This window comes from Haliotis asinina, chromosome 1 (genome assembly GCF_037392515.1).
Source record: "Haliotis asinina isolate JCU_RB_2024 chromosome 1, JCU_Hal_asi_v2, whole genome shotgun sequence".
Classification (NCBI taxonomy): Eukaryota; Metazoa; Mollusca; class Gastropoda; order Lepetellida; family Haliotidae; genus Haliotis; species Haliotis asinina.
Window position 1 is genome coordinate 73,078,858 of NC_090280.1, and position 22,177 is coordinate 73,101,034.

At 38.5% G+C, this 22,177-nt stretch overlaps 1 protein-coding gene across 1 annotated transcript in view; it reads right to left on the reverse strand.

The window, feature by feature from the left end:
* The window catches only part of LOC137296917 (sodium- and chloride-dependent GABA transporter ine-like), a 91,581-nt gene that overhangs the window by 22,222 nt on the left and 47,182 nt on the right, over positions 1–22,177 (reverse strand). The window contains exons 2-5 of the mRNA XM_067828819.1: positions 17,988–18,122; positions 7,672–7,963; positions 6,675–6,807; positions 2,039–2,173 (exon numbers count right to left, since the gene is read on the reverse strand). Of these exons, the coding sequence (XP_067684920.1) occupies positions 2,039–2,173; positions 6,675–6,807; positions 7,672–7,963; positions 17,988–18,122 (695 nt within the window). The remainder of the gene's footprint in view (positions 1–2,038; positions 2,174–6,674; positions 6,808–7,671; positions 7,964–17,987; positions 18,123–22,177) is intronic.

Here is a 22,177-nt window from a genome sequence, read left to right on the forward strand (position 1 = left end):
TTATAACACTTCGAATTCTCTTTGGGATTGACCGGTGTAAACTCCGAATGTACACTTGTGGAAGAGTGGCCAAGATTTGCTGTACAGCAGCTATTAAATCATCACGGGAGTTGATGTTTTCACAGCGTTTCTGAAGTTTAATTTTTACACATCTCTACACATTTTCTATTATATTAATGTCCGCGGATTGTGCAGGCCAGTCCATTCCTGGGATGTTATTATTAGTTTTCCAGGAAGTGGTCTTTTCCAAGATCGGTGTACAGGCGTGTTGTCATCATGAAATATCCAGGGGCCGTCTCCGAATTCTTTAGCTACAACAGGCCACATATTGGCATCCAGTACATCAATATACTTGCCAGAGTTGATATTTCCTTTGACTGGAGTCAGTATGCCAACACCATTGTAACTAATACATCCCCAAAACATTACATGCGCAGTGACTGGACATTTCAAGACGTTTAGACATTCCGGTCTCCACATTTCGTCGCCCTTTCTCCAAACAGAAATAATTTTACTTTTTCCCAAAACAACTTGTGTTTCATCAGTGAACAACACTTTCTTCCACCTATCAAGTCCCCACATCAACTTACCCCTACACCATTTCACATGCTTCTGACAATTGACCTGTGAAATAGTGGTACCCTTTCTTATCTTTCGTTTTTTAATGCCAGCATGATGTAAATGTCGTTGAACTGTCCTGCTAGAAACTTGATTGTAATGCTGAGATTTAAATTGTTCAGTTATATCTGTCGGAGAACGTCTCCTATTCTGATGAACAACGTGATAGAGTCTCCTGTCACCCCTCAAACCAATCATACAAGGCCGACCATTTCGAGGCCTGTTTTGTAAGCTTTCACCGTTGCCAAACGGGGCTTTTCAAAATTCGCCCAATAGTAGACAGCTAGCAATTCTGCAATCTTACTATTTTTCAAACCTTTCTGACGTAATTCAATTATGAATTCTTTTTGCCTTCCAGTCAGTTCCTTCGCACTGCGAGCCATGTCGTCTGCTAGGCACATGAAGGACATATACAAAAACAATGACGTCATAAACGGTGTCATATGAAGAAGCAGCCTCTCAAATATGATCATTCCAAATTTTACAAGAAAACACTCAGGGGTTTTCCAAACAGAGGCTTTTGTTTGCAGTAAATATTTCCGTGGTTTTTGCTGCTAATGCGTTTGTTGCAATACTTATGGCACGTCACTGTATATGTGGTCACTATGCCTTCACTTTGGCTTCTATGTCCAAATCAAGAACTGGTGTCCACATGTATATTGGGTGAAAATAGTTAGGGATATTTGTAAATTTTGAAACTGTGAATAATTGACATACTGATCAGTCATAAAAATCCCAATATCCCTCACTTATTTTGTCCAGTATATTTTGTGACTCTTACTTCTTGTACAGTGGAAGCTGTCAAAACCGGAAACTGTCCAACCTGGCAAGTTGTCAACACTGGCATAAAATCTCATCCCATGCTTGGCTGGTACATTTCTCATCATTCGAAAGCTCTGCAATCGAGCAGCTGACAATTCCGAATGTCAGCATGAAATGAGTCATCTGAACAAGTGTTTACACTGTAATCATAGTTGTCTGGTGCAGCCCATGGCAAGGAATTGGCTAAACATGTATTGTCAACAATTAATTCTATTGAAACTACATGGTTGCCAACAAAGATAATTTAATCTTAGTTCAGCATGGCTATACTAGTACATGTAATTAATGAGTGAGCTCAAATATTTGTCTTTCACTGTCAATGTGTGTAATAATTGAGAGCCACATCAATGTGAGTGTGACAAAACTGGTTCAGTTCTCTTCATAGGTAACTGTGTCGGCTCTACAATCCAGCAGACTGTCTAAACCAGTTTGTTTCTTCAGTCCTGACAAGCGCCAGTCTAGTCAGCTTCCAATGTACTACTTATCTAGTCATGTATTTTCATCTAGAGCCTATTCACTTCTCAGACTGGTGACCCATTTTTCCACATTAAGGTAAACACCTCATTTGACACCAATACATTCGTGACAAGTGACCCACCTTGGCATCTAAAAGCTGTTCCCACTTTGGTTCGATGAAGAAGAGGATGCCGTTCATAGCTCCATCCAGCGTAAGTCCTCTGATGAGCAGGATGACCAGCACCACGTAGGGGAATGTGGCCGTGAAGTACACAACCTGGCCAGATAAAAACACATGTATAACCAACAGTTAGGACTGGTAACTCAGGAACCCTAGTCACATTTCTTTTGGCTTGTTGTTTAACACCACACTCACTATTACAGATACACAGCGGCAATATCTAAGTAACTGAACCAGACAATCCAGTGTTCAACAGCATGGCCATTGATGTATGCAAATGGGATACGATATGTGTCAACCATGTCAACGAGTGAGTGAGTGAGTTTAGTTTTACGCTGCACTCAGCAATATTCCAGCTATATGGCGGCAGTCTGTAAATAATGGAGTCTGGACCAGACAATCCAGTGATTAATAACATGATCATCGATCTGCGCACTTGTGAACCAATGACATGTGTCAACCATGTCAGCGAGCCAGACCACCTGATCCCGTTAGTCACCTCTTATGACAAGCATAGTTGCCTCTTATGGCAAGCATGGGTTGCTGAAGGCCTATTCTATCATGGACCTTCACTGGTCACCATGTCAACGAGTATGTGTCAACCATGTCAGCAAGCCTGACCACCGGACCTTGTCGGTCACCTCCTACAACAAGCATGGGTTACTGAAGACCAATTCTGATCTGGATCTTCACGGGTGTGTAATACAAGAATGTTGAACAAGGAGAAATCAGGATAGGTCCAGTGGTCATCTAATGAGCGTAAGTGAAGTACAGGGTCAATTCCAGATGGTCTGACCTGACGCTCTACACTGAACAAATGTGTGAAGTGGTGGTTGCAGTCACAAATCTGTTGCTGATTTGGACATCATCTCGGTATGACATCTTGGGCTGCAATGATTCGCTTTGATTCATCAGAATTCAAATCTGACACCTGACTTTGAATCGAGGGCATAATATCAACAAGAGTCATCAGAAGATGACATATCCCCCTGGCCCCTACATGTTTGAAAGGACAAACCATCTGACAGTTGCTCATTGCTTTTTAAAACTAAGTTTGAAGTGTTTCCATGGAATTCATGAAAGATATAAATACCATATATCTGCAATCAGCAAAGTCACAATTTCAAGATATGTCTCATATATCTGCCAAGATCTGTTGAAAGATATGAAATGGTTTTCGAGTTGTGCTCTGGGAACGAAGCCCACCCCTCCATTTTGAGACTACGTCCAAAACATTTCCAAGATAACCAAGAAAATAATACATGACAAAAACCTTTAAAAACCAAAAGGCACCACTTTGGGGTCTGCAACACATATCTGCCAAGCTTTACTAACAGATATTAAGAAGTTTTCGAGTTGTGCTCCGGAAACGAAACATACCTATCACTTTTGAAAGTAAGTAAAAACTGTTTCCATAGAAATCGAGAAAATAATAAATCACAAAACCTGTAAATACCCAAAGGCACCACTTTAGGTGCTGATTGATATATCTACCAAGTTTTGCAGAAAAATATTGAACGGTTTTTGAGGTCTGCTCCGGGAAATGAAACCCATCCCTCCAGTTTGAGACTATGTCCTAAACCTTTCCAAGGAAACCCAGAAAATAATAAATCACAAAAACCTGTAAATACCCAAAGGCACCACCTCAGCTTCTGACTGATATATCTACCAAGTTTTGCAGAAAAATATTGAACGGTTTTTGAGTTATGTTCCGGAAATGAAACGCACTATGTCCAAAACATTTCCATGGAAAGCGAAAAAATAATAAATCACAAAAACCTGTACATAGCAAAACTCACCACTTTAGGTTCTGATTGATATATCTACAAAGTTTTGCAGAAAAATATTGAACAGTTTTTTGGAAAATGAAGCCCACCCCACCATAAGACTTACACCAAAATGTTCCATGGAAAAACAAAAAAAATATAAATGCCAAACATCTGTAAATAGCAAAGCCACAACCATAGGCTGAGATTACTATATCTATCTAGTTTGGTCTAAAAATATTGAATGGTTTATGAGTTATGCTCCGGAAACAAAATGATTATGGATGGATGGACAGTGGATGGACGGACGGACGAGACATCGACTATATCCCCCGCATTACATGCCGGGGGGATAAAAATCTTATTGAATCGAGGTCTGTGTGAATTCTTGCAGCCCTAGTGCAGTTCCCCATGCCTTGGGCATACCTGTATCAGTGTTTGATACACAAGGTTCTTCAGGCTGTCTACAGTCAAAGGGTTCATGCAAATGATACATGGAATTGTGCCACGGCATGCTTATATTTCTGCAATATTCCCTCTCTCATTAAACTTACATTTTTTCCTTTGTTTTCCTATCTAGGAATGTCTGTGCGCCTACATTCAGATGTATACACATGCCATTGCCAAGGTGACTCGGCACGTGATTTCATGCTACTTTTGAGCTGTATTTATCCAATGTGTATGGCAAATATGTGAAAGTAAAAAGTAACACCCCCCTCACAAATATCAACAGTAACTTGCGTCCAAAGTTTCTAATTTTGATGACTATAACTAAAGCATATAGGATGAGTATACCACATAAACCACTCCTGAAATGTGCATGATTTGGAATCCTTTTGAAGGATTTGGGCTTTTTAACTATTCCTTTTATACTTTGGGAAATGGTGTTTCTTATTATCTTATTATCACAAAAAAGAAAAGAATTTGAAAATAACACAAGGTATATGAAAACGCCAAGATCACTTGAAATCATGTGTCTTTCATTGACACATTTTTCATTTCCATTTAATGAAACCTTAATGAATGCTTTCTTTGGTTTAAAAGAAATAACTGAGGTTGCATCAAACCAAATATGTTGTTCTATATTAAAAGACCATTTGTGTCTTTAATGACAATGGTCAAAGGTCAATCACCTTATTTAAACAAATGCAACATTCAATCTAGTGTAATCAGTAACACACATTACTACTAAAATCATAAATTTAAAAAATGGATTTAGTCAATGATACCTACACATCAAACAAACTGAACATTGAAATGTTTTTAAATAGAGAACCTGAAATGTTTATGTAACATACATTTCATCAAAAAAATGTTTTTTTTCTAACAAACCACTTTGTGTTTGTTGTTTCTGATACACAATATGATCATAACTATTCCAGAAGGAGTAAACAAGAAGTTAATGGCTCAAACCTTGAAGCAGTTATGTCTTACTGTCTGTGTAATGTGTATTACACTGATGCAAATCTTGCCTTGAAAGTGGATGCTACAATGTAGAATCTGACCCCCTTATCCTCAGTCTAAGTAAACTTATCCTCACTACTTTTCGTTACACTCCACCACTGAGTCTAACAAAACCTTATGGGAGGTCGCGTCAGGTAACCTTTGAGATTGACCAACCAGAACACAGGTTACCAAGTCACGAAAGTGTACATTCGCACATCCCTTACGAACTTTTTATCTTGAAAAGGTTTGTACCCGAACGATTCCGAATGATATTTAGCGTATGATCGCTTCCGGGTGATGCACATGGTGTACGTACAGCCATGACAACGGTGAGTAAACAGTTGATGAAAATAGTGTTTTTGACAATATTCAAGGATCTTATCTTGCGGAAATATTAGCTAATGGTAACCATGTCAACAGAAACCCCAAAGCGTATATACTGCAGGTCAAATAACTGTGTTTATATGCTGATTTTTGTTTGTGGAGAGATCTGTGTCGGTGACCTGAATATTTAGAAAGTCCCTCCGATCCCTAAATAGTAGCCACAATATTCCAGCTATATGGTGACGGTCTGTAAATAATCAAGTCTGGACCAGACAATCCAGTGATCAACAGCATGAGCATCGATCTGCGCAATTAGAGGCCGATGACATGTGTCAACCAAGTCAGAGAGTCTGACCACCCGATCCCGTTAGTCGCCTCTTACGACAAGCATAGTCGCCTTTTATGGCAAGCATGGGTTGCTGAAGGCCTATTCTACCCCGGGACCTTCACGGGTATGAATGTAAATGAATCTTTACATATTAGGGAAAATGTATTGAGCTCAATCATATGAGTTATAAATGTGAATTTAGAAATCTTCAAAAGCGTTCAGTGTTCTCTTGCAACTATAACGTACAGTACAAAATTCGGCGTTAAAAACAAATTTTAAAAGTGTGACGACAAGGAAAATCCAACTCATGTTGCATGGAATCATGGAATCTGTTGTGCTTTCATAAAACATACGTCAGTAAGTTTACCTTGATGGTTGATGTGGGTCTATATTCAGCTAAAGCACTAAGACAAGTGTGAAATGTTTACCTTGATGGTTGATGTGGGTCTATATTCAGCTAAAGCACTAAGACAAGTGTGAAATGTTTACCTTGATGGTTGATGTGGGTCTATATTCAGCTAAAGCACTAAGACAAGTGTGAAATGTTTACCTTGATGGTTGATGTGGGTCTATATTCAGCTAAAGCACTAAGACAAGTGTGAAATGTTTACCTTGACAGTTGACTTGGGCCTATATTGGGCTGAAGCTCTATACCAGGCGTGAACTGTTTACTTTGATGGTTGATATGGGTCTACATTCAGTTAAAGGACTAAGACAGGTGTGAAGTGCTTACCTTGCCAGTTGACTTGGGCCCTTTCCAGATACAGAAGTACACCAGTGTCCAGCATAGCAGCAAGATAAGGGCCAGCTCCCATCTGATGGTGCCCTGCTCGTTGATACCCGACGACTGCTCCAACACACGCTGGCTGTAAGGTAATCCGTATTTCTGGTTAACACCTGTATGAGCTGCATCATCATCACCATACCATAAGCCCTATCAAGTATAACAATAAATAATCCCAAACATTGCTTCAGTAATCTGACAACATGTTCCTAAATTCACCATGTTCTTGTTATTCATCTTTCTGTTCACTCTGTTCTTGTATTACATCTTTAATTTCACTGTTTTTCTATTACCTCCTTACCTCATCTTCTTGTAAGACATCCATTTATTCAGTCTATTCCTTTATCAAATACTAAGACATGTTGTCCTGGTATTGTATGCCCAACGTTCCAAATATCTGCCACTCCACTCGAGATGGTAGATGGGTTATTTTTAACACAAACTTCTAGTTTCTCAAATTCAGCTGCGAGGCAGGCAACTTAAAATTTAGACATGTATAGGAAGACATTCATCATATTTTAGGACAACAAATCATTATTAATTCGCTCAAAACAATAAATGATGAACTCCAATTGGATGATAAACTACATTGTTTGTCAAACCTAAATTATTTGCAGGCAGGCAAGTTTTGGTCAGGGCTCGCAAGTTTTACATCTAACTAGTTCTCTGGTCTGGCTGAAATGTTTGGCAATTTCATATTGTGATACACCCAATATCACCTTGTATCTGATCAAATGGTTTCTATATTAGTCTACTCCCCTCATCCACGTAACTCACAGTTCTTCTCACCTGCAACATTAAACCTATCAAATCCACTTTCCAAACATTCTTCCCCAACAATATCAAATTCTTGTCTGTCATTTCTATCCAAACACGTTTTGCATCAGTTGAAACTCTTGTTAAGAAATGCCAAATGACTTGATAAGGTTGAAATGAATCTACTCACTAATAAAAATCTTCTGTTGGAGATCTTGTCTTATTGGCACTTCCTTTGTCCAGTGTTAATTCCAAACTGGAGTTAGTAGCATTACCAAGGTAACGTAGCACACCGGTTGTGGCGCCTGATGAATTTTGTCGGTCTCCTTCCCAGCACATATCGGAGCTCCAGGTGTGATTGCAGCCCTTCCAAGGCAGCTCTGCCTGGAAGGTGCTGAACAGGTAGTAGAAGGACCACGTGATGATGATGATGTAGTACGTGGTGAACAGGAATGATATCACTACTGTCGCAAGACCTGCACCTGTGATAAAGTAACAGCCATACAGACTGGGCACCAGAATGTCTTGAAAGCAGTATGGAAATATCTCAGATCTGTAATTTTACTGGAGAGTCATGGTTCAGTTTATAAACTGAATGTGTGTATGTTAATGATTATCTTTGCCTTTGTCTGTAGTGAGTTGTTCCTTTTTTCTTTTTTCAAAACAGGACGTCTGAGTTCATACGTGCTGCTGTATTTCTCTGTACACGCACTATTCTCGGTGTCTTGGCAATTTTGAAACAGTAACTAAGAAATCAAGAATACCCCATTGGGAATCATGTTGGCTTATTTCTTTCCTGAAATCTCACATGAAAATTGTGTGCTGGAGCTTATTCTTCCCAGAATTCTCATCTAGTGTGAACTTTCATGTGGGGATTGGGAAAACCTATTTTGTTCATAGTGTAATATGGAGACAAAGGTTACAACTGTTTCCTTTACGAGAGGGGGCAGTGGGGTAGCCTACAGGGCAAAGTGGTCACTCATCATGTCGAAGACATCTGTTCAATTCCATCACATAAGCCCAATGTGTTAAGCCCCTGAGCCATGATATTGGCGGAATATTGGTGTACAGCCAAACATACTCACTCACTCCTTTATGAGAGATGGCAGAAAAGACAAAACCAACAGTTTCAATATCTTCTCTGTGTCTCTTCCAGTCTCTACGAGTCCAAGCTGACTTTCCCTCAGTCCCTCTTATCTCAACATTTACTATCATAATATACTTATAGTCAAAGACTGGATATGTAACTTACCCTCTTTGTACACATATATTACATACACATATATTAGTATATCATAGATGAATAATTCTACACAAAACAAACTTATATTTCCTACCTAACTGATGAATAAATTTACGATATGACCTTTACGCAAGACATATATTCAAATGATTCTGGTGATTATGATATACACAGATGTACATTCAAAACACAGTGTACGCTTGACTATTCTCTCACTCACTTTAATGCAAAACCAAAACACCAAACAGCTCCTAGCATGTTTCCCAGAAGCAAAGATTTAGATTCCATAGAGCTAAGTCTTGGGACCCAGCAACATTTGAAGAGATCTTTCAATAATCTAGTTATTTGGAGGAAGTCTGTCTGTAAATGATAAGTCTGAACCAGATAATCCAATGATCAACATCATGAACATCGTTCTACAAAATTGTGTCATTCAAGTTAGCGAGCGTGACCATCACATCCAGTGAACCGCCACTTACACCGATCATGGGTTACTGAACACCATGAAATTCTCATTGGTAAGAACACAAGTACTCAAATATCACATGGTCATAAACCAAATAGTCATCAGTCCATTTTAATCTCAGCAATCAAATAGACATCATATAGACTGCCAGAAACCAAACAGTGAAGCACTGTTCTATCATGCCATCAACACTTGATAACATAGATTGGAGAAATTCACTTTCAAGAGGGTGGTGTGCTTCAGTTTAGTTTTATGTCACTTTTAGCAATATTACAGCATTGTCATGGTGGGGAACACCAGAAAAGGGCTTCACACATTGTACTCATGAGGAATTGAAACTGGATCTTCAGGATGACGAGAAAATGCTTTAATCATTAGGGTACCCAAAAGACTCTCGAGAGGGTAGTCACTTGTTTCTGTATGATGTAGCCCTACATCCATCTCTCTATTTATCAATTAAAAGGTCTTATGCAACGTAAAATACAACTTTGCAGATTCTGATACCTTTCGATATGCAGTTACCAAAACAAATCATCAAAAATGCCAATTCAACCTATAAAGTTGAAAAAAAAAAACGTGATGCAAAAAAGCCCGCGAAATTGGAGTTCAAATGATTCACTAAATTTCCCCCAGAGCTGGAGGAAAAAGTTGTTTCAACAGCTGTGCTGCGCTGCGCCCATAACGCATGAGCAGTGAATAGGTTCGCGGAGTTTGAAACAGTATGCCTGACTGGAGTATGAGGTTGTGAGCAGTAGTTTAGTCTTGGTTGTATACACAAACAAGTAAATAATCTACTCGTTACATAAAAAAAACTCGTTGATTGTGGTAAGCAAGCAGCCTCTGTCACAGAGAAAGCTCATTGTCTGGTTTATTGACACCCATTATATCTGCCTGTCTGCTAAAGACAATATGCAATACACAGCTTCAATCATTGCCCGCATGCAATTTAAACTTAACACATATCAGGCTAAACACTGTAAACAAAATAAATTGATTTATGACTCGTGCGCCCGCGTCCTGTCTCTGCCACATTATGTAATTAGGCAGGTGTGATACTTGTACACATGACATGTTTTCATGCCTGTGGCTTGCAAAGAAACTTCATGTACATCATTTTTCTCGAATGACTGGATCTGACAGAAACTGGTGCAAACTCTTGGCATCAGTTTCCAGCAGTTCACCATCTCTGCTGAGATGATTTTTGATTGGATCGAACGGAAATTCAGGGAACATGTATTTACAAAACCCAACATCTCTATATACATTCTTTATGGATAACAACATAAAGACAACAGTATATGAATACATACTGAAACAACGCATCAATTACAATAAAAGAAGTTGTTATCCATAAAGAATCTCACTTTCTTGTGACTCGCCATACTTCTAAAATGCCCATCAAACAGATCATCTTTCTGAACATTCTATGAGACTTCGGGACATCAGCAAATGAACCAGTCAATCCGAAGCCGTTGTTACACTTGAGTGCACATCCATCCACTATGACTGGATTCCGTCTCCCGAGGGCTTCGTTTCGAGGGAAGTAAGCCCAAGTACAAAATATTGCACTTTTGAATCGCGATTGTACACTTATAATTTTGCTTATTTGTTTTTTCAACAAGCAGCAATGTATATTATATGTCATGAATAAGTGATAATTGTGTTTTAATTATGTTTGATTTTTTGGTTGCATGTGACCTTTAACTATTGGTGCATATTTGGATTAAGAAAATACCTACACAAACACTAATTTCAGTTAAAACTTCAGAGTGCTCAAAGTGTAATTCTCAACTCCTGGGTACCAGGCAGCCATTCAGACCTTTCTTGATTTGTTTGTTTAACCCCACACTCAATAATATTCCTGCTATACAGCATCAGTCTGTATATAGTCGAGTCTGGACCAGACAATCCTGTGATTAACAACATGAGCATTGATCTATGCAGTTGGGATCATTTCTAACTCAGTTCTTCAGGGGCTGAACAGAGGTATATCCTGAAGAAAGTAACTTTTCTTGTGAAACACTACAGGAATTTGTATCTTTAAATAAGTGTGTATATGTAGAAAAAGGGATATATATAGCTATATATCCCCAAACTACATCTCTTTGTCTGAACATAAGCTCTGATATGCTTGCAACCATGAAAAGGATGTTATATAACTGCAGATTGATTAGTAGTCTTGTCAAGCAGAATGACATAAAAACACCATGGTGAGAGCTAGCTACTGAATAGATGAGGCATGTTGGCAGTCTTTGAAACCTATCTATGCATGTCAGTGTGCAAATTCAACAAACAGGACAGGAAGCATTTGTATGATCTGAAATACACAAGACCTGGTTGGTAAAACGGCCACCAGAAGTTAAGCAGTGGTTCACCTTTGGAACCATAGTCACATAGCCACTCTCAGTGCAATATTTGTCAGTTGGCCAGAAGACTGCATAACAGCAATGTTTATTGTATTCACACATCATCAAAAACATGCAACTTATTTCAATTTTCAATTTTCAAGTGCTTACCAGTAAGTAAAATCCCAACAAGCCAACAACCGACATGCGTGCATAAACAGGGTTTTATGCAACACTCAAATAAGCATTCATGTGGAGACTGAATGCAGAATATACTTGTACTTCATTAAGAAGGGCGTACCATACTATCTACTGTACCCACAACACATCTAGGACTTCTGTTTGCTTGTTTCTTTCAGAGCAAGTACACACATCATTTCATCCATTAGCACACACGATCAATGATCCTTTCAATCTAAATTCACTCTAAAGGCATACTGTTACTTCATGGGACACTTGCAATGCCTGCAGAAATCCATAGAACGAATAATCAGGGGTTTCTGGGACCGCCATGTTTGTGAATCCAGGTAAAACCCTCTATATATATAGGACAAAACAGTCGTGGCACAAAGTGGAATGTACATATTGCGTATGTGATACTGTCACTGTAATATGGGACTAATGGTTTATGTAGCAAACATATTAAACAATAACACTGATACACTATAGCTACTTATGTAACATCTAACATTCCGGGAATCATTGTCAGTTTCTAGGTCAGACTGTTCAGCCTACATACTTAGCATCCTTGCAACCATGGTACCACTTCCACCTGTATGGTTTTCTCTGAAGGTACATATACTTGAAATAGGTAGGTGCAATGGGCAGTGCACGTAAGTTGGTTTGTTGTTTAACCCAGCACTTAGCAATATTCCAGCTATATGTCAGTGGTCTGTAAATAATCGAGTCTGGATCAGACAAACCCATGATCAACAGCAAAAGCATTGATGAACACAACTGGGATACAATGACGTGTCAACCAAGTCAGCGAGTCTGACCTCTTGATCCTGTTAGTCGCTTCTTATGACAAGCATGGGTTCTTGAAAACCAATTCTAACCCATATCCTCTTGGCACATAAGTCACTCGAGGAGATAACTGAAGATTAAAAATGTGCAAAAACTTCCTGACACTAAGGCAAATAAACAGACTTTGGAGTGGGGATATGGGAATCAGTCTGTCTGTCATAGTAAGAACATTGATGAAGGGAATTTTGTCTGTTAATACCACAGACAGTGACATGCATTGGATCCGATAGCCTCCCTCAACAATATCCAATTCTAGAAACAGACACCTGCAGTGTAGTAGCCACCAACTGTAATGTTTCATCCACTCTCCAACCCAACATTCCATGTGTCCAGCCAGCCAGCATAGTACTTCTGCCACAGGCCGAAAAATGTGATGAATTGTCACATCTTACAAAGTCCATTCAATATAATGTACAAATTTCTTAACTCTTTATTGTTGATGGATGTAGGCATTTAATTAAATGTCATTGATACTTTGGTTTAGTTTCACTGAGAAACTATCCTAAAACCTGTAACATTATTTTGATTTGCAAAACAATCCTTTGTTGCGATGGCTCAACTTGCTATCATCAAAACCGATAGAGAGCAAACGATGCAGCCCTCTTGATATTATAAAACATGTATTGTCATAAACCATACTGTCACAGCTGTTTATAGAATATTTATGTAACAATGTAAAACATAATGAATGCGGCATTACAAAGTGAAGATATTGGTAGATGCATTAGATTCTCTGCCACTTGCTTCCATGGGCTTCTGACAAAAAGACACAACTTCCACACCTTAACCTTAGTAAAGACAACCTTTTGAGATCAACAGCCACCAGAGTTGAGACTGAATGCTGGATCTTTAGCAGGCAATGCATGGGACAGCCATGTCTCAGAATAACTGAAAGGGTGACCTTGCCTTTGACAGACATACAACCAGGATTTGATGGGATGGGATTTGAAAAGCTGTCTGCAAACAAATTACTTCCTAGCCTGAGAGGTGACTGCACCTTACAAACTCACAATGACCTTTCAATGTTTAACAAGAACTTGAATGCATCTGACTAGTCTTGAGGAAGACATTTCCCTGAAGGAACCCGTCTCATAGAAAGAATATATGATTCTTAAGAATATAGGGTGAATGGTAGATACATAAATACATTTCTAACTACTAACTGTTTGTGAGGTTTGACCTTCTCAGTACATTCCAAACAGATCTATGGAACATATCAAAAGCAAAATGTTTCTTTAATGGCTGGAGTTCAAACCTATACACAGATGGGATGTGGCTCCTTGCCTTGTTCAAGCTGTCTTTTGATGCACAGCAATGCAGTTTTCAAGAATATTTCATGAACAATTACGAAATTGACTTATCAGTTCATGATGAAATTAAGCCATAGTGTAAAGAATCTTATGGAGACTCACTGTAAAATGTATGTATGCAGACAGCCTGCAAAACATACATTTGGAAAATATATTTGTAGCTGGCAGGCGTGTTTCTTCTTTCTTCTGTCTTTGCTATGGCTGCCTGTCAGCAACCAAAGGAGTTGTATGTGCTACCTGTATCTGACACGCAGGTAATTCATGGGCTTTTTGCCTGTGACGTCAGTACAATTTGAACTCACCTTCCATTGTTATCTGTCAGCCTCTGATGATGGCCAACAGATATCGACATTTCATCATGTTGATGTTTCTAAATACAGGTAAGCACTCTCCTTGTATGTTCATTCTACATGTGAGTGAGTGGGTTTAGTTTTACTCTGCATTCAGCAATATTCCAGCCATATGGCGGTGGTCTGTAAATAATCGAGTCAGGACCAGACAATCCAGTGACCAACAAAATGAGCATCAATCTGCGCAACTGGGAACCCATGGCATGTGTCAACCATAAGTCAGCGAGTCTGACCACAACAATCATAGTCGCCTTTTATGGCAAGCATAGCCTATTAAAGGCCTATCCTACCCTGGGATCTTCACAGGTTTCATTCTACATGTACCTTTAGGTGCCAGAATTATAATAATACCTAAAATGTTACTTAATTACCAGTCAGGCAATATAATCAAAGTTAAATGTTTAGTTAATCTGCATAATGATCACGCATAATGTAAGTATCCTGTTTATCCCTATTACTAATTTAAATATTGCACCATTATACCATGTAAGAGAGTGTGTGAAACGCATAAATATATATATTTCATTTTAAAAAAGATCACTGTATTCCACGGATCACGGATCTCGTTCCGTATCTGTGACTGTTCATCTCTTGATAACGTGCTACTATCATATGCATAACTCATGTGGTTAAAAATATGTTGTCTATTTTACTTAAACCATTATTTTATCTGCTGCCTGTGAGCACAAATACACAGCTTTTAAAACAACTCTGTCATCTACTAAGAGGCCCGAACCTGCAACATATTTCTCATATATCCAGGTTTGAACATCCCACTGTATCAGTCAAGTGGCCACAGGAGGTGTGTTTCAATCATGTCTGTAGAAACATGTTTTTGCCACTGACATGACAATGTGCGCTGCCTCTAAAGAAGAATGATACGTTTATAACATATTCATTACTCTGTACTTTTTGCTCACACACAAGATGCGTGAAATGACTGGTGTCAGGATAACCTCCCAATGTAAGCTCTCAACAAATGGAGGACATTGGTTGCAATGTTTTAAGGAATACTGCATAAATTCGAAAAGTGGACAAAATGTTGTGGTCATATTGAAAATAGGCTGAAGGTCACCAAATTTGACTGGTGTCTGCGTAATCCCCAAATGCAGGGTGTGACCAAATTTGAAGATACTGGGTACAATAGTTCATGAGATCTCATATCACTTTAACAAGAATCAGGACATACGGACGTATGTACAGACACCGATGAATATATAGTCCCCCTCTCCACATAGCAGCGGGGTTAACAAGCCTGTGAGAGTTAAAACTTTCATTCAGGTTTTCATATGTCAAGCAGATTGGAAAAATGACCCCATCTCGACTCTCCTGCCACCATGCTGTGCTGGGTTAGGACTTTTTTGATGCTGACATCACTATGTTAAAGATTTCATTTTAAGAAAAAAACCAAAATTGCTAATCAAATTAACTTCTTTAGTCATCAAAATTAAAAGACAATCCTTGTGTGACTGAAAATGACATCAGACATGCTTTACTGATTTGATGAGGGCTAAATTTTAATTGCAACTGAACACATACTGTTAGGTTTCAATTGAAATATTTTGTTGCCATCAATTCAGTAAAACATGTCTCTGATTTTCAAACACACACGATTTATCTCCATTCTATCAAGACCCATTTAAAATTGAACTTCCTCGCTTTGTGGAAGACACTGCGTCATCTCGCATTAGACGAGAGGCGAACTGAACTCGTCTGTGTCGAAAGAAAACAAACTACTGTTTATTCAATGTAATAATGTAATGCATAAGAGTTTTAATAATCCCAACGCCACATGACAGAAGCCAGCCTACTGTTTTGTGCGCCGTGTTACTGCACCCATGATACCCTGGTCACACAATAATGGAACTTGGGATTCCTTGGAACATTGTTGTCATCATTTGGGACTGGATTAAGGCCAAGCATTTTTAAGAGTGTCCCCTTGCAGGGTAATGGCAGAGAACAGAACTCTCTCTCAACTTGAAAGGTAATTTGAAAATAATGCAACTGGGTATGCAGTAGGGGTGGCATAAATTTGGTGTTTGGCCAGACCGTTATTTTGCAAATTTCCCATTCTGAATGGAGACAAATATTTCATTTTCCAGGTAGGCAAATGTTTAATAACCTTTTGTAGTACATTCTGTAATGATAGAGGTGTAATTTCACAAGGCTTTCTGATTTATATGTTAGGTATTGTTTATGTTTGGGACTGTGTATTGCACTTGAGTTTGATTACTTATATAATAGAAGGTAATATGATAGTTAATTTCCCTGATAATTGTGGAGGAAAAATCATATAATTGTACTTGATTTTTAATAAATGTTTCATCAAAATATCCATCATGTCTTTTGTGTTGATATTAGTAATGTTGGTGGTCAAACTGAAGTAGTGCGGCAGTGTTGTATATATGTCCGCCATGAGCAACGTAAATTCAGACGTATTTTCAATCAAAATGTTTTTGCTATGTGAATAATTCCTACACCCACGTGAAAATCCATGGAGTTGTTCTTGTTATTATCTGACATCATTGTGGTCAGATGGACGTAGTTCTCACAATATGTTAAGTGGCTTTAAAATCAGATCAGCGTCAATTCAGAACTGATGAAGTCTGATTTTTCTGAACAACCAATCAGAATCCAGTATTTTCTTGATTCATGGTAGAAGATTGGTGAAAGGATTGACAAACATTTAATTCTAGTGGTAAATTCCAAGGACAACCAGGCAACCTTAGCAGTGTCAGTCCTGTCTTACTGAGTGAGTCAGTGAGTTTAGTTTTACGCTGCACTTAGCAATATTCCAGCTATAAGGCGGCGGTCTGTAAATAATCAAGTCTGGACCAGACAATCCAGTGATTGACAACATGAGCATCGATCTGCACAACTGGGAACCAATGACATGTCAGCAAGCCTGACCGCCTGTTCCTGTTAGTCACTTCTTATGACAATCATAGTCGCCTTTTATGGCAAGCATGGGTCTATTCTACCAGGGACCTTTACAGGTCACATCTATACTGATGAGGGGTAGCCAATGGGAGAAGAACTGGAAACCCATGGGTTTTAGAAGGTTTGCACCCTGGCCTTCAATATCAATAATCTTTGTGCAGTAGATTTTACAAAAATCCATACAGACAGTAAGGTTCCATCAACAGTTTAGAAAACATGGAAATGGCTACCTATCTAAAGGTAAATGTCACAAAAATGTGTACAGTGTAAAGTGTGATGAGTGTGTTAGCATTGCTTAATGTGGGTCACTACATCGAAACATTACAACTTCAACTTCTGTATTTCTCAACAAGAGTCATCAGAAGATGACAAATCACCTTGGCTCCAACATATTTGCGTCAATAAAAAATATGACATCTGAAGTCGAGTGTGATGTTTTTTTGGACAAAGTTGAAATCGTCTCCATGTAAACCATGAAAAATATAAATGACAAAAATCTGTAAATGGCAAAAGGCCAAACTTTAGGTGCTGTTTGTGTCTACCAATTGTTTTGTTAAATGATATTAAATGACTCCGGAAAGAAAATGATTACGGACTTGGAGCTCTTTTCAACTCTTCTGGAGGAGAATTCCAGAGGATTGCAGCTTGAGTGGGAAACTGTCTGTTGCCAAATCCTTTAAGTTGCCACTTAGGGACAGTATTTGTAGGTTTGCAACAGGATTATCAGACAACACATGGCTGATGCATGCAATTTGATGTTTCAGGACTGTAATGGATCTAACATCACCTCACTTCTTGCACTTCTAATCTCAAAACAACAACTAACCTTTAAAAAAAGGGCACATCTTGTCAAGGGCTCCAATGGGTCCCCGTCTTGTGTACTGTCCCACAGCCATTTCCATATATGTGAGCGGGACTCCACACAGCACCAGCATGATGAAGAACGGGATGAGGAAGGCCCCTGCAACAGACAGTCATTCTTCATCACAGACAAACAGACATACAGACAAAACAATCTCAGAGATCTTAGGAGAGAGTGAGTGGGTAGTTCTGAATCCTTTGAAACCACCAGGGAGACCTGGAATTCCAGTGACTATCACAGAATTCTGTATCACCCAAGGGATGCAATTCTGCATTTAACTATGACTTATCTGATAATTTGATCTACAAAGAAGGAACATAATTACTCAAATACACGGTACTCTAGTTAATAGCAATTCAAGACCTAAATAGCACTTGAAAAATCTATTCATCAAAATGCTGTTTCAGAACTTGATGGTTTGATCGTGATGGTTTCAACAAACAAACAACACCTGAAAATGATATCATAAATGTGTGTACAATACTGATTTCGTACTCAGTTTGATACAAAAGCTGTCATGGTCATAATTCAGAGTTGGGACTAACAAAAGTATAAAATGGACAATTCAGGACCTACTACAACTCATTGTAGTCAACTGCTACTGATGCTGTAGCTGGTGTTGCTCTCGTAACAGACTGCATTGTTAGAAGCATGTCTTTATGAACATATTTCATTTAACAATACAAATGCTAATTACAATAAGTAAATAAGGTGACTATGGAGCTGAACTCCACACTGCACAGGGCATGCTCCAAGCACAGAGGACCCGTGAAGGTCCTGGGGTAGAATAGGCCTTCAGCAACCCATGCTTGCCATAAAAGGCGACTGTGCTTGTCGTAAGAGGCGACTAATGGGATCGGGTGGTCAGACTCGCTGACTTGGTTGACACATGTCATCGGTTCCCAATTGCGCTGATCGATGCTCATGTTGTTGATCACCGGATTGTCTGGTCCAGACCCAATTATTTACAGACTGCCGCCATATAGCTGGAATATTGCTGAGTGTGGCGTAAAACTAAACTCACTCACTCACTAAGCACAGAGAAAAAAATGAACAACTGTCAGTGATTATTAGACAGACGGGTCTTCAGGCCAGATTTATGAGTAGTCAAGGAAGGAGCATTTCTGAGGTGAAGGGAAAGAGAGTTCCATAGTATTTTATATTTTATCACATTTGGTATAGAGGTAACAAAATAAGGGATTAAAGGGGACTATCTCACCAGAGTTGATTTCTTCTTCTGAAACAATAGAGGTTGGGTAAGTGGTAAGACCCTGTATGGAGGATCTGGCACCAAATGTCTTCAACATGTTCTGAGGCACAGAAAGCAGGAATTCAGCTGTGTGAAGGTTTCTATAAGGCTCATACACTGCCACATTTCCAGACACGAACAGGAAAGTACATGATCCCTGTCTTTTGTTCAACTGATGATGTCGATCTTTATTATGTCTGTCATTTATGACATGCACCAAGACTATTCCTAGCACTATTCTAGCACCTGCTGTCAGTTATTGATATTTAAACATGTCTTTGTTTTGTTAGGATCAGGAAAAGTGCAAGTCATGGACAGTTCAATCGATGGCAAACCTTCTTGCAGGTTGCAGTCATTCAGGTTAAGCTCCAGGTTATTATGTGTATTTACCAGTCGTGAGAACTGAAGGTAAATTATACCACTGTATCACTGCAACCCCGTCTGTATTTACCTACTGTGACAAGACTTGAAATGGGGTTCAACATTGTAAACTAGATTATTCACTGATTTTATGATGCACATGCATCTGTGTTTGTCTGCTTGTCGTAGTCTATGCCAATGTCGTTTTTATAGCGCTGTTTCAGTGAGATACCATGTCGCAGTTGAACATTAAAACTTAACTACGCACTGACTGACCCATGTTTGGTTTATTCCCTCAAAACCATCAAGAATCATTAACAATACGAAGTATTATATAAGGTGGCTCATAAATCATTTTGTAAACTTAACAGAGCTGCATTTCATGAAAATTGCACATATTTCATTAGAATCAACCCAGACACCAGCAAAGAAGAGTGGCTTCATTGTGTCTTCACCTAAATGGGTACATGTATTACTGTGAGTTGGATGTGTGCAAACTATTTATTTTTTGCGGGTACCTGGGTACATCAAAGTATTCAACTTAGGTATCATACATCATTCCTAGGACTGTTCGTTCACTGAGAATGGCCAGTGGCTTGTGCATATTGAATCATGAATTTCCTTGTTCCAGGAATGGGGCAGAGCAGTAGCCCAAATCCAGGGCAACTCTGGGATTAAGGCACGACAATATGAGACATACTTGTTTTAAACCTGCTCAGCCATAGTGCATGAAAGTAAAACTATATATGTCGAAAATATGCATGCATAATACTCCTCAGATACATGCTGCAAATGTTAACTTTCCATCAAAAACACATCAAAACTTGATGTGTGATAAAAAATGATATAGGGTTTTGATAATGAGTATTTGTAAAACAAGAGTCATCAGAAGATGACATATCACTCTGGCTCCCACACATTTGAAAGAACAAATTATCTGACATTTACTTAAAAGTCCAGCTTGATGTTCTTTTGGGATGAAGTCCAAATTGTTTCAATGATGGAAACCATGAAAAATAAAAATGACAAATCTGTAAATAGCAAAAGGCACCACTTCAAGATCTGCCTCACATACAGTTTTTGAGTTGTGCTCCAGAAATGAAGCCCACCTATCCCTTTTGACTGTAAGTCCGAATCGTTACCATACTTGGTTCTGTTTCATGTATTTACCAATTGTTTTGCAAAAAGATATTGAACAGTGTTAGAGTTATGCTCCGGAAACCAAGCCCACCCAAACCTTTTTAGGCTAAGTCTGAATCGTTTCCATGGAAAAAAAGAAAAATATAAATGACAAAAATACTGTAAATATCAAATGGCACCAGCTTTGGTTCCATTTGTTATATCTACCAATTTTGGTTAAAAAATATTGAACAGTGTTTGATTTATGCTCCGGAAACAAAATGATTACGGACGGATGAAGTGATGATAAAAATGACAAAAATCTCTGACTAGCAAAAGGCACCACATTAAATAATGTTTGACATATCTACTAAGTTTTGCATAAAAATATTGAATGGTTTTTGAGTTATGCTCCAGAAACAAGCCCCCCATCAAGACCAAGTCTAAAATGTTTCATGGAAACTGAGAAAAATGTAAATGATAAAAATCTGTAAACTGCACCACCTTAGTTTCAGTTTGGTATGCCATATCTACCAGTTCTTGTTGAAAAATATTGAATGTTTTTTTAGTTATGCTTGGGATACAAAATGATTACGCATAGACAGAGGATGAGGCGTTGACTATATGCCGGATGGGGGGATTAAAGTTGAAGTTTAACTTAAACTCAATAATGTGTTTTGCTCCTCATCACAAATGGTTTGCTGATTGTTTGAAGGATGCATGTTTTTGACATCAACAATTTAATTACAATAAAACTAAACTACCTACAGCTGTACATCCATAATACTACATGTCACAACTATTTAAAATCTAACCAGTGTGACAAGTTTCATTAGTTCTGCCCTGCAAAAAAATTCATGCACAACAAAACCCCATATCCACCAGATTATTATGCATATTTTATTCATAACATATTGCCCCAAACACTTTGTTATGCAGTTGTGAACATACATACACAACCTATCAAGCATTTACTTCATACTAAAACTGTTTGAATCCGGATGAATAAATATTTCGTGACATATAAATTACAGCAAAACAACTTTGTTGTGTCATTATGACTCATCTGGGAAAGAACTCAACAGTTTAACCTTAACAAAGACATAAACTGAACAAACGTGCATTAAAATTGAAATATTTTCAGAATGAACACTGATGATGAAAGTAAATATGAAACAAGAGGGTTAATATAAACCAACTCTGTAAAACAAGACCCCACACATTTGAAAGAACAAATCATCTGACAGTTACTTGATGTGGTTTTATACTGTCCAAATCGTTTCAATAGAAATCGGCGAAAATATATATGCCAAATATCTGTAAATATCACTTCCTCATTGCCCGCATAAATCTGGCAAGTTCTGTTGAAAGATATTGAACTGTTTTCGAGTTGTGCTCCAGAAACGAACACCAAGCTTTGCTGAAA